The 16,888-nt window shown below is 37.0% G+C and overlaps 1 protein-coding gene across 3 annotated transcripts in view; it reads right to left on the bottom strand.

The window, feature by feature from the left end:
- ate1 (arginyltransferase 1) overlaps positions 1–16,888 on the bottom strand; it is an 82,039-nt gene that overhangs the window by 43,542 nt on the left and 21,609 nt on the right. For 2 of the 3 annotated variants that reach the window (XM_084391178.1, XM_084391176.1), the window contains exons 7-8: positions 13,275–13,403; positions 1,381–1,413 (exon numbers count right to left, since the gene is read on the bottom strand). In XM_084391178.1, the coding sequence (XP_084247304.1) occupies positions 1,381–1,413; positions 13,275–13,403 (162 nt within the window). Of the gene's footprint in view, positions 1–1,380; positions 1,414–9,011; positions 9,141–13,274; positions 13,404–16,888 lie in introns of all 3 variants that reach the window. The other variant, XM_084391177.1, reaches the window with a different exon arrangement.

The following is a 16,888-nucleotide window of genomic DNA, read 5'->3' as shown; positions in this document are numbered from 1 at the left end:
TAATGATGCTGAAAATTCAGCTTTTGCCTAAAACTTCTGAAAGCTAGTGTATATTTTGCTAACTAAGTAAAAAATGGAAGTTTGAAAAAGAATGTAAATTAAAAGTATGAGTGAGTATACGGCATCAACAGCACTGATGTCGGAGCGTCTGGCTAACAGCCTTGACGAGGTGATAAAAGCATGTTTCTGGTAAATGGTAATCTTCATTAGCACAAAGGGGAAGCAGAGTGCACATGTTTCCCTCCATGGTAATACCTTGTTTTGTTGGACATGGTAAAACCACACTATATAAATACCACAGTAAATAAATATTTTAGTTGTTCAGTGCCATAGTTTTAAGAAAATAGGACTAGATGTTAAATTCCCTAATAAATCTGGTGTAATGAGATAACGAGTGAAGTTAGGGAGGGTAAAAAAGTGTTGGTGGGGGGAAATCAAGGGTTTAAAACTTCATACACTTTTATATACAGTACTGTGCAAAAGTCTTAGGCATGTTAATACCCCCCCCCCCCCAGAAACTGAGACAGACTAAATCCAGAAGAACTGCGGGAACGTCTCCGAGATGCTTGAAGAAACCTTTCTGCAACCACAGCACTTTTTTTGTAAAGGAATAAAAAAAATTCTGAATGGAAAAACCAAGTCAATAAGTCTTTCAACCTCACTGCAATTTAACATCCCAAACATCAACAAACGCTTGCCTCTTCTGCTCCTCGATATCAAGGAAACACCACAAAGAGATCTCTTGATGATGGCAGTTGGACACGACAGAGATGATCATCTGTCAGGGACAATTTCACTTCACAGTCAACTCATTGTTTGCGTTCCCGTCCCATGTGTGTGTGGCCATGCCATGCTGCACAGAAATGTGGCTGGTCTGGACAACACATTTCACTTTTTCCATCGTTTCTTGACAAACAAACAACCCAACAATTACACTGCTACGCAGAGAGCCATTTCCACATGTTGTTTGTCTCACTGCGGCTCTACATCAGTCTCCTATAGACCACTGCGTAAAATTAACATTGATACTCATAGGTGGTATTACCCTAAGATTTTATATGAATACGATGCCTGTCAAAAATCTACGTTAAATTTCCCTCAAAATCAAAAGACATTTTGTATAAAAAAAGATTCTGTGCAAAATCATTTTGAAGTAACTTTTATGACTGCCAATGGAAACTATATGTGCACTTTGAGTTCTTCAGTAGAAACCAGAAGTGTGTGATTATGAACCGTATGGAGCTACTGATGATTATGATTAAATCTGCTTCGAGACTATACTGGACCTGTGCAATTTCAAAGAGAAATCCTCTGAATTGGCCAAGACTTCGGCAAGAGAGGCAAATCTTATTGTACAGTTGAAATATAAAAAAGACTTACCTCTAAAGGGGAGTCACAGAGGAACCTCTTAAACTGTGAGGGGAAAGAAGAAGAAAAGAACAGTGTTACTTCAAATTCAACTACATGACAAAATATAAAATACACAAGTTAACATAGTTATAGTTGGCAGGCAGTCTCATGTATACAGTTGAACACATTTGATATGGCCTTTGTATAATTTTTTCAAATATCTCTCCTGTGATTGTTGCATCACCATTATTAGGTTGTTAGCTAGCTCACATTACAAGACTTTTTACACATTTAAAAACCAAGAATGTTTTCCCACTGGCAATGTTATGGTGTGCATTCATGTCAGATTAGGCTTAAATAGCTATTATCCCAAATTCCTGCTCTCACAACACAATCATGCACTATAGCAAAGTGAGAAAAGATTAATGACAACATGTCTGCAAACAACATTTTGCAGTGTTGGGCTGGTCGCGACGCCCAAACAAACAAATCAATCAATTCAATTGGACTTTCAACTGTTTTCAATTCATTTAAGAGCGTTTAAATAAACTTGGCTCTTCAACAACACACACAATAGCAACTTTTGCAATCACAGTGATGTAAGACATTTAATATCGTTTACTTAATTTCAAAATGAGTAGCTGTTCGCTCATTAGTTTGTTTTGGCAAAAGTGAGGAGGTAGTAACTGGCTAGCATTGAGAAGAGAGCAAAAGTAAGATGTTTATTAAGGAGGTTTTAAACAACTTTATCTTTGCTGAAGTGGCCATGGTCTTGGTTTGTTTATCGATGACTGACTTACGGGACTTCTTTGTTTAGGTCACAAACAGGACTTAAGGACCGGACTTAAGGACAATAGAACATGCATACAAGACACACAATATGTGTTAGGACACAAAACACGTATGAAAACCATGCACAGGGCACAGAAAAGTGAATTCCATCTTGCGTTATTTGCATTAAGTTAACTTTGCTCAACTTTGTCACGATTTTGCCATCTAAAAATCGATATTGAAAATGAATGACGTTCAATTGCGTTGTTGCTGCCCCCTGTAAATGTAATGAAAATCCTGATGCCTAAAATACTTATATAGTCACTAACAACTAACAAGTAGGAAGTGTGAGACAACACTGATCAGATAAAAGATCTTCATACAAACTTGCAAACCACAGAAATGCATGAAAGCCACTAAACGGTCCACGATCATTGGCACTTTTCACAATAGCATGTGTGCTGTTTTAGCTGGTTGTCACGGCTTATCCACAGGCCTGTGATACTAATATACCCTGCTATTATGGTGAAACAGTATAAACCAATGAGAGAGAAAGAGAGAGGCAGCTTATGCAAACTAAAAACGACAATAACGAACTAACACAAATGCACATTTCATCCCCTCCTATACAGACAAACACACACACACACACAGCCAGTCTGGTTGTAATCTGGCAAAACCAGGCTCCTGTGGTTTAAAATGCTGCAAAACAACAGTGAGCAGCTTTGCTTATTGGACACCGAGAGGGTTGGAGAGAATTAGTCAGCAGTTACAAACTCCATATGGTGATTTTTGCATCTGCAATGTTTAGAGAACTAACAGCGAATGTGGGTTTGAAATCAACAACGGTTCTAAAAATCAAACAATTTATGATTTTTGTTTCCATTAAATGTTCTTGAACATACAATTTTCTGTGTTACTTACACTTAAAACTGTACGACTTCAATCAACAAATGGCTCTTTTGCAATAAGGCTCAATTTGCGGCGGTTGTGTAAGAGAAACGTATTGTTGGGAAAGTGGAAGTGAGAAAGATGGGATATGGGAGAGGGGTGTGGTGAGTCACTTAGGGGTAAAACCTGGCAAAGACTCTCTCCTGTGCTGCCAGGAGCTCAACAGTGGGGGTCCGTGGGTAACAGCTCAATGAGAAAGGGCAATGCGGGCAAAGCAGCCATGCATGTTTCCATTAGTCTTCTAGCTGATCTCCTGGAGCCTGGCAGTGAACACCCTGCTTGGTTATTAACTTAAGACTGGATAGGATGAGGATGCGCAGATTTACATATGAAGCCTCTAAGTGCCATCTGAATTTTCTTCTAGAATGATCATTTTTTATCAAGCTCGTATATTTAAGCTCAATAATTTCACTTAATTGGCAATGCAAATTACCTATTAATTGTCATTTAAGTGAAATTACTTAACCTAAATATACAAGCTTAAAAAAAATGATCATTCTAGAAGAAAATGTCAGATGGCACTTAGAGGCTTTTGCATCTGAACTCATCATATATATATATATATATATACACATTTACATGCACAAAAGAAAAGAATGGGAAAGAAAAAGAAAATAAATTTGCTCCATCACCAAGCTCTCTTACTTCTCAACCTCTCCCCTACAACCACCAACCATATTAGACACTTTTCACAATTCAATCAATTCCTGGTGGGAAAAAGTCTAGTTCTGTTCTACTTCTTTTTTTTTTCCTCCTTGAATGTCTTGATGTTGAAAGGAAAACCTCTTATTTGCCAACTACCCATATCTTACATGACAAATGTTAAACGCAAGCATCCATGCTTCTTTCACCATGGCTTTATTCTCTCTGTAGCCCTTCTTCAAATATGTTGTTCTGAGACGTTCCAAAATGGCCTTTTGTGAAAGCAAAAAGGTGAACTCTGACCAAAAGTAGGAAGTGAAATGGCTCAGCAGGGATTTGAAATTAAGCAGAACATAGTAAACGTTAGGGACTGGTCCTTAATGGTCCATGAAATCTGCTGTTTAGATCAACCTACGTCTGTCAGAGAGCTAATATAACTAGGTAATATCCTTGTACTTTGAAATTATTCAAGTGATGGGGACTTTTAAGAAGAGAAACTGCTAATTTTGGAAAATGGCATGCATCGTTTAACTTCAAATGCATACATTAATATAGAATGTCTGAGACCCTACAGGATGATGGCATTAGTAAGAATAAACACAGACGGTATGAATCGATTTGTGTTCCTCCTCTCCTCCCCGGAGGTACTCCTAATAATTAGTCAGTGTGCCATTAGGAATCAATTCAGTTTTTACAGGATTTGTTGTGCTGAAAATCAGTGCCACATGTAGATCAGTCACACCTCACTACAACAACAGAAATCCCTGCCTCTCTGTGTGTGTGTGTGTGTGTGTGTGTGTGTGTGGGGGGGGGGGTCTTCCACTCACAATAAAGGGGTGTTTATACTGATTTCAAGCCACAAAATGCCTAGAAGTCCTGCATTTCCACAAATTTTGAGGGAAATGAGTTCCTGCATTATCAGCCCACAAACTTGCTCCACAAATTTTGAGAACTTACTTTAACATCCAAAAGTTACCATACCTTCACCATCTCAAGCTGACTTTGATGTAAGAATTCATTCAATTATTAAGATATCATTCAAAAGTTTGGGGTCAGTAAGTTTCATTAAAGAAATTAATACTTTTATTCAGCAAGGATGCATTAAAGTGATCAAACGTGACAGTAACAAGATTTATAATGTCACAAAAAATTTTTATATTTCATATATATGCTGTTTTTTTTTACTTTCCATTTATCAAAGTATCTTAAAAAAAATGTATCATGGTTACTACAAAAATATGAAGCAACACAACTGGTTTCAAAATTGATATTAATAAGAAATGTTTATTGAGCAGCAAATCATCATATTAGAATGATTTCTGAAGGATCATGTGACACTGAAGACTGGAGTAATGATGCTGAAAATTCAGTTTTGATCACAAGAATAAATTACATTTTACTATATATTCCAGTAGAAAACAGTTATTTAAAATTGTAATAATATTTCACAATATTACACTTTTTAATGTATTTTTGATCAAATAAATGCAGCCTTGGTGAACAGAAGAGACTTAAAAACATTAAAACACCTTATCAAACCAAAACTTTTCAAGGGTATAGTGTAAGTTCACATAAATCAAATCACAAAAACAATGTAATTTCACACAGACAGGGAAATGAATCTTGCTGAAGTAGCTTTGCAACACATTTTCTTCAGGGCCAGATCCATCACCAAAGGGTACGAGGAGGTAAAGTATGAAGGAAGAAAAATAAGGGAAGGAATGGGCTGAGAGACAAGTGACTTCAGGAAATCCCCACCTCAAACACATAGACCAATGTCTCATATCTGAGTGCAATGTCTTGGCTATAATGCTCACGAGGCTGTGCTAATGCAAACATACGAACACCTTCCGCACTATAAATAGAGCTCTGTTATGGCACTAGGAAAGAATCTGGGAGACTGACGGCTCTGACGACTTCATTTATTTCCTGAGAATTAATTAATTTGCTGTTGGCAGAGACGGGCCAGTTTCCAGGCCTAAGGGGGGCAAAGGCTTCTCTCAGGTTACTGGGAATATCAAGCAGGTCCACGTCCAGTTCACCCTCAGCATCTGTGTACCAACTCGTCTTAACAGCAAACAAGTGATTAAGGCCAGAAACAGCTTCTATAATGCACAATTAACACAATGCAATTGCAAGTCTGTTACGGTAACAAACCTTGAGGTTTCAAGAAGATGACAGAGTTTCTTTCAGATATGTTATCAATATGTTATCAAGCTACAGTATAAACATTGATGAACTGGGAAGCAGTTATAGTATTTGATAAACTGTTGCTCTGCCAAAAGGAACAGTAAAAAACATTAACAAAATATTTATGTAATTACAACCCAAACTATTGAACAATTAGGTATTTGTGAGGAGTACACAACATACATACAAGAAAAAAAACGGTACAAACAAAATGTACACAAACCACAGATCAATCAGCTATTAAAGGGATGGTTCGGAGTAATTTCAACCAAGGGTCCTTTGCACCATGACCTGGAGCCAAACACCCCCCAGAAGCTTTTTTTCCCTTGGTCGAACATTATTAAAGTTAGAGCTTATTTAGAGACATCAGCCGGATGGGTTAGTGCAGGCGCTAATGGATCCAAGGTTGTATCTCGTAAATTACCCCACTAATAATGCCCAGAATGGCACCAAACTTCTACAGTAGTACAAATAGGTTCTGTACTCATAAAACGAGGCATTGGAAAGTTTGTAAGTACATCAGGAGTTTATTTAAATAACACCTGACGGCTCATGCTACCGCTAACCCGGACGTCGACGTCACTTCCGTGATTTGGGAAAAGCATGTAAAAGTCCTGGCAGAAAGCGATGCATGAGGATGTAGTGTAACGACGCCCAGTTCCAGGAATGCACTAATGTTTTGTTGGTAGTACCAGTTTGCAACAATTATTAGTTAACACTAAGTTGTCAACACTTCGGGAAAAAATAATTAAAAAATGCATCGCTTTCTGCCAGGACTTTTACGGGCTTTTCCCAAATCACGGACCGGGTCGACGTCCGGGTTAGCGGTAGCATGAGCCATCAGGCAAGTGTTATTTAAATAAACTCCTGATGTACTTACAAACTTTCCAATGCCTCGTTTTATGAGTACAGAACCTATTTGTAGAAGTTTGGTACCATTCTGGGCATTATTAGTGGGGTAATTTACGAGATACAACCTTGGATCCATTAGCGCCTGCACTAACCCATCCGGCTGATGTCTCTAAATAAGCTCTAACTTTAATAATGTTCGACCAAGGGAAAAAAAAGCTTCTGGGGGGGGGGGGGGGGGTGTTTGGCTCGAGGTCATGGTGCAAAGGACCCTAGGTTGAAATTACTCCGAACCATCCCTTTAACCTGTCAATCGACTTAATCATCAAGCTACAGTGACTGCAATGGGACGAATCTAGATTTGTCGCTGGCGTTTGCTTGATACTCTTTCTGCTCCAAAGCACCTCTAAAGCACCAAGAATGTATATGACTTGGTGTCTTCAGACATATGGTTCATCCTTAACACAACAACCCCTTTCCCTTTATACTCAAAAGCCCTCCAAACTCAATTACATTTAAGATGAAACCACACTTTCACTATAATATTCATGACCTGTTAGACATTGTTCAGTGTAGCTGAACCACCAAATCAAAGTTTTTTTTTAAATCACTCTTTATATAAAATTAGATTTATCTTGGCCTCCCTTTGTCCTCCCGACAGTGTTTTAATAATGTAAAGATTCCCTACAAACTCCCAGACTGCGAATGTACTTCTTTTATGACATGTAATTAAGTTATGGCTGTGTTTCACAGAGCAGGGTGTGTGTATGCGGCCCGGCCCAGTCTAAGACTGAAACAACACAATAGAAGAGTTTTAACCGCTTGCATCTCAGCAGATTCACCCAGTCCTAATTCACTCTCTACCAAAACACAGGTGAATTATTGGCCAATCCAATTCGAATGGAGGCCACTGTAAAATAGTTCTGCAAGCAGCCTACTATATACTTACTAAATCTTTTCAACATGCAATATATTATTCACTGACGACATCAGACGCAAATGAATATAGATAGACACGACGTTACAAACAAAACTCTTAGGTTGAGTTCACACTTGGCAGGTCTGGTTCGAGTTAAGCGAATTCTGGTGCGATTGCTCTGTTAGTGCGGTTGAATAAGTGTGAACGCTGCTATCCGAACCCTGGTGTGCACCAAACAAGCAGACCGAGACCCCTGAAAAGAGTGGACTGAAATATGAACGCAACATATAATATTTATCAATAAAGTCTCAAGCGATATGTCAGTAAATATAGTCCAGTCATTTTATGAAAAAAGGTTGAACAAATTGCAACAGAAGAAAACTCAACTGATTTTCTATCCTCAATATGTCCTGAGTAAGGAAAAAAAAAGCCCAGAAGAATCCCATTAGGGGAAAGTTTTGAAAAAGACCCAAATATAGCCTATTCATAGGCCTATTCATTCTTTTTCTTACGTGAATAGGGTAAAAAAATTAACTTTTAGATATCACCATGGAAATGATTGAGTTGATTACTTACATCAAGACAAACAAAAAATGTATTACAAGTTTTTTTTAATTGTTTGTTAACATGGACAAACGGTGCATAATCTAATTACGTATGTGCATAATCTAATGATGTGTGCTAATTTGCATAAATACCACAACAGATCTAAACATTGGGTATAGCAGGTGAAAATGTGTTGTTGAATATTGTTGACATATATAACAGTAAAATACTTAATGTTAAGGTCTGAATGGAACCCATTACGGCTACCCATGAACATTAATACATAGAGGCAGGAAGAAGTACTTTAGAAACCAGCCTTTATTAATTTGTAAGAGATTGGGTTTGGGGCTGGGTCTGTGGGACTGTTTCTGGGGGACGAGTCTGAGGGAAGAACAGGAGACAATGGTAAGGAGAATGCAGAAGACAAAAGGTAGGTAAAATAAAAAGTGAACCCCCAGAAACAGTCCCACAGACCCAGCACCAAACCCCTTCTCTGCAATAATAATTAATAAAGGCTGGTTTCTAAAGTACTTCTTTAGAAAGTTCTTTAGTTCGCAGACACAAACTCAGTTGAGTTTGCTTCGGTTGCAATTTGTTCAAGGTTGACCCCCATTTTGGCTTAAAATGACTCGACTAATATGTCAGCACTTTGCAGGCATAGATTCTATGCAGGTCTAGCAAAAAGCTAATGCATTTGAGAGAAGTGTGCTTATATTTGTGAGTTAGTGAGCAGAGCTTCAGGTTAGTCGGTGTGTTTCATGCAGTTGTGAATGGGCCATGTTGAAGTGTGTACCTCGCTCTCCCCGCACTCGGACGGAGCATCGCCATGAACGGTCATCTGGTAGCGGGCGTACAGCGCCACTGACTGCTTGTACGACGCCAGGAAGTCCGGGTCCTCAAAGCTGACCGGCACTAGCCTCACCTTCAGAGTGATGGAGGGATGATTAGAGGGAGGAGAAGACAGGCGAATAAGAGAGACGGTAGGGTAATGGGAAATGGAAAAAAAACGGGACATAAAAAATGGAGGATGGGGAGATTTGGAGGGAAAGGAATAAAGAGAGGAGGGTAATAAAAATGTGTTGATAAGGGGAATGGTTAATACAAATATATCAATGAAATGATTTAAACAACATACAATCACATATGCAGTGTTTTTTGGGTTCATATTCACATTGCAAGCCAAAGTACCCATTCCTTTCTGTTCATGAGACCTATATCAGGCACTGGTCTGAACTGGCTATTCTTATTAATATTCATTATGTTCTTTTAAGAACTCTTCACTTAAAGGTTCTTTGGGAACTGGGGAAAAAAGGTCTCCCCCTGTATTTTTGCACATTTCAGACTAAAACTTCATACAGTTCGACTGACTGATTGTTTTATGATCCAACAGTAAATTAAATAAGCAATTTATATATATAAATATAAGCAAAAAATATAAATCACATGAATTCTGACTGTTCACATCATCATTTTTAGCATATGAAAGTGGTTCAGAATGGAATTAAACTTATCAAATTCAATGTGATTTCTGCTGATCACAATGAGACCCAAAAAAAACTGATTTGCATGAAGATTCTTAGAATCGATATTGCATCTTCTTAAATACAGTATACATAAATATGAACCCAAAAATAAACTGTATAAAAAAAAATGTACTGCATTCCCAAGCTGTCTCACACTTTACCTTTTTTAATTAAAATGCTTTCTTTTTTTAAGCATTTTAGAATTGCTTCAAACCATTTAAAGAAAGTTTTTTTTTGTAGTGATGGACCATATGTCTGTCACCATACCAATATTGGTTAATTATCGGTCTGATTAGGCTGATATTAGAAGTAATTAAGGCATAATTATGATATGATAAAAGTTTAGAAAATTCAAATTCTTCAATTGATCCAGATTTTTTGAGAAAAAATAATGTTTCCGAATCTGCACCTAAAACACATTGAAGCATGTACAGATATACAGCACATGCAAATATATTATGTAGATCAACATACTGGCATGTTATCAGCCATTGCGTACAAAATAATTATGGTTTGAACGCCAGTAAGCCACGTTCTACAATTAAAAAAAAAAAAAAAATCAAGCAACAGAGTTACTTTCTGTGTTTCAGTGTGTGGAGTAAGACAGGAAAGGGAATGTGCATTATTGATTAAAGTCAGACTTTGAGGGTAAATGTAGGGAAAGGGAAGGGGCTGAAGGTGAGGCTTGTGCACTGAGGCCGTGAAGCTCTGCTCAAGATCTAAAATCATATTCCCTAGACTATCAATGAACCTGAAGAATTACAGGTTAACACCTCATGCTGAAGGTGCTGGGGGATAAGTAATGATCCATCGACAAAAAATAAAAAGCTTGTTCTACCTCTTCCAATGTGATGAGCCACACAAAAATCAGCAGTCTGAGGCAAACATATCATCAATAACATGACATCCTTCAATGTACACACACACACACACACACACACACAAAGCATTCACAGCCAATTCAAGAACTTGGAAATGTCAATAAGCTAGAGCAAAAAGCACATATGTTTAGAAAAGTCAAAGATTGAAGTACTGTATAACACCAATTCAATCCAACTCAAAACTAAAATTCCCAAACGCAGCTTTCTATATGTTCTCTAATATAGTAACATAACTGACTTAAAGCTGTTCAAGTAAGCTAAGGTGTTTTTCTAGTTGCATTTTATAAATGTGTGTTCCAGTCACAATCCTAGTGTGTATTTGGAATGACAAAAACATGTCTCCAACAGATTCAGACTGATTTACAATCAGTCTGACCGACTCATTACAGACACCACAGCATATGTTTGTTACAGCATGCAACTAGCAATGTGCTTGTGCACAGATCTTATTCATAATTCATTACGCATTCCACAGTGCCCAGTCATGAAATATGAAACCGTTAAGCCGGTGTGTTGTTGATTCAGCAAACATTGATGATGACAGAAATTATGTTAATGGGTTGTAATTTCTCACATTAGTCAGCACATTACTCAAACTTAAAAAAGAAAATTGTAGAGAGGTCAGAGCCGTGGTTCATGTGCTTTGACGCATTAAGCTGTGGTGCTCATGTGGGGGGACGAAGGTTTAAGATCTCATTCCCTTTTTTCCTGCTCATCCCATCTTCCTTCCCTTTGCATAAACAGTGGCAAAATGCCACATAATCATAAGAGCAAGATTTGAAAATACATTTTTGTTTTGGGGGAAAAAAAACTGAGGCTGTATTAGGGCTGGGCGATATATCGATATAAAAAATATATCGATATATTTTGAAATGCGATATGGAATTAGACCATATCGCATATATCGATATAGTTCAAAATTTCAAATAGTCCGCCCCTCCTTCCACTCTGCGCGCGTGTTTAGAGCATGTTATGTTATGAGAGGCGAATCATCATGACTACTTCAGAAAACCCAGCACAATAGGAACTAACAGGCAGTGACATAAGTGTACGCTGAAATAAAGTTTTTCACCTCAGAAACACGGACTTTCTTGTCCTGTCAGCCGTTATACTGTGCTCGGAGCGCACACTCTTCAATTGCACGCGCAAATGCGGCGGCGCGCGCGCTGTGTATCGCTTCACTGTAGGCTATATGAAGTGCAAAAGAAACTATACAAGCATGCAACGCCGTTACATTGTAAATTACACGAAATAAAAGTAATGCAGGTATGATTTTCATTCTATTCACCAGGAGCAGTTTCCATGGTTCATTAACAGTTATTGTTAATATTGTGTATTCACCATGGTAACTGTCGTTTACTTTATTTTTCTTTGTGTTATTTTTTATATTTTTAAATGACTGTAGTGGCTCATACCACATTGTATTAACAAAAACTAGTTTGGGACTGCTATTTAATAGCTTTAGCATAGCCCTACTGTTTATTTATTAGTAGCCTACTAGTCTTTACTAGTCATATTTTTACAATTTATGTTAAGTAAAGGGGGACAGTACTTGTGTGTGTGTGTGTGTGTGTGTGTGTTAACAAATTTGTGTAAACGTGTTATAATTTGCCTATATATATGTAGGCTATATATAAGCAAATTATAACATGTTTACACAAAATTTGTTTATATATATTCAATGTAAACTTTGATAATCATAATTAATAAATCACAATTACAATTCCAAGGGAATAATTGGCAATTATGATTTTTGTCATAATCGGTGCAGCCCTAAGGTAAAGAAACCTGTTTATAATTTATTAATTTGATTTTGCAACTGTTCACTGAAATAGCCGGTTTCAATAAAACTACTTGTGACGTCATGTTTGGCTTTGACTTTGACTGAACATTTGCTCTCACTTTGCAGAAAAAATATCGGGATATATATCGTATATCGATATTCAGCCTAAATATATCGGGATATGACTTTTGGTCCATATCGCCCAGCCCTAGGCTGTATGAAAATGACACGGGCACATCATGAGCAAAAGCACATTCAATGAAGGTTCACTGCCTACAATAAGATGTTTGACTAAAAATTGCAGTTTCCTAGTTTGGCTTATGAAGAGGAAAGAGGAGGTAAAATACCTGTGTAAGAACCCAAACATCTTAACAGCAACAAACTCCTCGTTTTACACGAGCACCTGTAGAAACACTGCCCACACAGTGCTGCGGATAGAAGCGTTTTCCTCATTTCCTTGCCATTCGCCCTCTTTTCAGGATTACATTCATACGGTTTCACGGAGTTTCCATGGCTTACATCCATTTATTTAGCCTTCCCTCATTTCCTGTCTGCTTGCTTTCAGTTTCCTCCTTCTCACTGCTGTTTTAAAACACTGTTCATTAAAGTCAGTGCACTGTGATTTTCTTTTTGCTTTCAGGTGAACATGCTTTCTAGTCTACCTCATGCTTTTCACCCATCTTGGACCCTTTCCGCCCCATGCATCACAGATGCGTTCCCCTTTTCTTGTTGAATGTCTTATGAAATGTAAGCTGATGTCACAATCCTCAAAATATTATTTGGTTTAGAGATCAAAAGTAGGAGCATGGCCATGTCAAATGTGCTCAATGGCTAGAAAGAGAAAGCCCCTCAGCTCTGGATCCCCTGACCTGGCTCTCGGTAGGCTTGTCAGGTGGGTCCTTGTGAATGGCCATCTGGTAGAGTTTGTACACTTGGTATGAGGCATCAAACGAAGCTTTGAACTGTGGACTGGGAGGGCTGGAGCGCACTAGCCTCACCTTCAACATGAGGATGAGCATCAGAGGGTTAAAACAGAAAAATGACAGATTCTTTCCAAGAAACAAGCCAAGTAATAGTACAGTGAGAGAACAGTGAGAAAGGAACATCTTATGATTTGGAATGGAAACAGAATAAAAAAAAAGTTGTACATGCTGTTTTCTTTATAGCACAAGGGTGAATCTAATGAAACAGTTACAATATTTAGCACTGGAAATGGAAAAAAAATACTAATAAAGAAATATGAAAACCTATTTGTCATAAAAGTAAATAAAGCTAATTTGTAATTGAAATATTTTTGCATTGTGACCATTTTTATGACATTATATTGAAAACAATCAACACATTTGTAACTGCAAAAAAAAATTGTATAAAAATAATAAATTAGTAGTAGTGCATTTAAAGTATGCGGATCAAAAAAACTATAATAATTTGCATTAATTGAAAAAAAAAGACTATTACTGTAATTGAAATCTGATAAAAAATTAATATGAAAATAATGGACATAACTAAATTTTATTATCCAGCTGCATAGAAATTTGTATTTGAAAAAAGAAAAAAAAAGTGATTTATGTGATTTGAAAGAAATGTGACAAACATTATTATATATAATTTTAATGAGATTGACTCATCGGCAAATCAGTGGTCCTTATGCTTACTGCTTACGCCCCAACAAATGAAGAAAACAGGACGACAACAACAAAGAAACATGAAAGAGACACATATTCATCATATTACAGCCTTGGTTTGTTTGGGTGATATTCAGCATGAGTTCAGCCAGAAAAGATTATAGATTATATGAAAGGGTGACTCTCGTGAAAACATAAGTCATATTTCAACCTATAATTAAACTGAAAAACATATCTTTGCATTAACAAATTATGAACTTATTATACTATATGACCCAAAATACGAATTATGATTCACCCAATAATATGATTTAGAAAAATCAAGTGCATATAATGCAGTTAGTTGTGTATTTTCTCAACAGATTTTAGAAGAACGAAACCTGTTCATTGATAAAGAACCACTTCCTGGTCCTCCAAGTGATGCAAACTGCAGAGAAGACGAGAACACATGACTTCCAGCACCTGCACTAATGATTAAACACAGACCTGCAGTGAGTCGGTCTCAAAGTGTCTCCTTATATACGGTTACAAAGGAAACGTTCTGAATTTCTAGGCAAAGTTGAACTGGCTTTCATTATCACATTAGCAACCACAGTCAACCACTGGAAATTATGAAAAGCTACAACAATGACTAATACTTTAGCTTATGATATACATTTCAAAGGAAAAAAATTTTTTTTTTAAGTAGCTATATAAATGAATCCAACCAGTAGCTATAAATATAAATGAATGGGTGATTTAAAGTAGTACAATACAGGTTTAAATTTGGCACGTCAAGATGCATTACACCAGGTTAATAATAGAAAACATAACTTATTCTCATACGGGACTGGAACGTCATGATGGTGAATAATTCAAATACGCATATGCACTTACAAAATGCAGGTCACAATCATTAAATTACACGACAGACCAGTCATTCTGCGACAGTCTGAAGACGAAGCCTCATTCAACTTGCTGTATAAGGGTGTAAAAGTCTAACATGAGTTTAAACGTTTAACTGTGTGGGATCAGATGTAATGTTTGATTAGTAAAACTGAGCTTGACATCTAACAGGATCATCAGTGTTTGCACAAGGACAAACTGGCCTCAGAATTGAGGCGGCAAATCGAAATCCAATCCTCCAAAAAAAACATTTAATTGACTGGCAAAGCTGTTCCTAATTAAAGGACCTCTCGCTGAGAAATTTTCATTGGACGAGGTGCTTATGGTTCACAAGTTCCCCAGAAGAGCATAACTGGGGGGATTTAGATTCGCTTTTATTTTATTTGGCCCTCAATGCATATCTCTTATTATTGCTTGGCCAAGTTAATGAAGATATTTGCGACTTTTGTTTCAGATAAACATAAGTAGAGTCTTTTAATCTGCTGGGCAATTCTCTTGAGATGTGGATATTTGATTAAGTGTGTAAGGAGTAACCAAGACAAAGAGAGCGCAGTGCTGTCAAAACAGCTCAGAGATTTCAAATTATATGGGAGGTGAAAGAGGCCAGAAGCAAAGGCTTCACAAACTGGGATTGGAAAAGTTTGAAAAGCTATAATGTACCTTCACTGCCCTCTGCAGGAGCAGTTGGGGGATTTTAATAACCATATTCAATCATAATTAATCTTGAGAAGACACAGGCACCTATACTTTTTAAAGCAACTTTCTGGGTCTAGTACAAGTTAACCTAGAGTGAAAGCAATTGTGGCACAATAATGATTTCAACAGAAAATCTTTTGACTATCGTTTTTTTTTAAACTAAATAAAAAATCAGGGCGACAGTCAAGCACTTACAATAGATGTAAACGGAAAATGCAACTTTAATAAAATATATATAGTTTCAAATATTCATTACCATTTAAGTTTGGGGTCAGTACGATTTTTTTAAATGTTTTTTAAAGAAGTACCTTATGCACAGTAAAAACATTAATATTGTGAAATATTAAAACAAAAATGGTTCTATTTAAATATATATTTTAAGTGCAATTTATTCCTGTGATCAAAGCTGAATTTTCAGCATCATTACTTTTCAGTGTCACATGATCCTTCAGAATGTGAGGGATCATTTCTTCTTATTATCAATGTTGAAAAAAGTTGTGCTGCTTCATATTTTATTTCGATTAGAAATCTTTTGTAACATAATAAATGCCTAAATGTCAATTTTGATCAATTTAATGCATCCTTGTTGTATTATTTTATTCTTTACACAAAACACAAAGGAGAGAATTTTAGACAAAATGTCTGTGAAGTCTTTTTCCATACTATGAAAATAGATGCAAAGAGGGGGAGTTTCAGTCAATACTGACTTAAGTTACTTAAGAAGAGTTGAAGTGATTTGAAGTAGTTATCGTATTTAGACTTTTTTTGGAGATTGGCTGATTGTACTTTCATTGTATGGAAAAAAAGACATTGCTCGCATCCCCTTTTACATTTTACAGAAGAAACAAAAGCGCTCTTCATTTTTCATTTTTGGGAAAACTATTCTTTCAACATGTATTGAACCCAGAACATTTCCATAATTCGAAAATCAAAAGCCCAAGGTAAGGCTAGAAGTAAAATGTGCCAAGGCTTCCTAAAGTAATCTTTTCCCTGTCAAACAATGAGGGCTTCACTTTGATTGTAGCGTGTATGATAAAACACACTCCACACGCGTCTGATTGGTTGTATGTAAACATCTCATTAGGCTGGGTGTCTCTGAGGTCCTTCTCCGAGGGCTTAACGACCCCACAACTGAGATTTACAGAAATGAGCCCTAACACCCCTATTTCACAAGAGATAAAGTGACGTCTGGAAAGGAAACGCGTGATACTCCACGCACTGCTTTAACAGCATTCGTTTTCATTATGTGCCAGAGAGATAAGTGGTAACAAACAGAC

Source organism: Rutilus rutilus (genome assembly GCF_951802725.1).
Source record: "Rutilus rutilus genome assembly, chromosome: 20".
Classification (NCBI taxonomy): Eukaryota; Metazoa; Chordata; class Actinopteri; order Cypriniformes; family Leuciscidae; genus Rutilus; species Rutilus rutilus.
The sequence above is the reverse complement of the archived record's forward strand: the minus strand, read 5'-3'. Positions and strand labels throughout refer to the sequence as shown.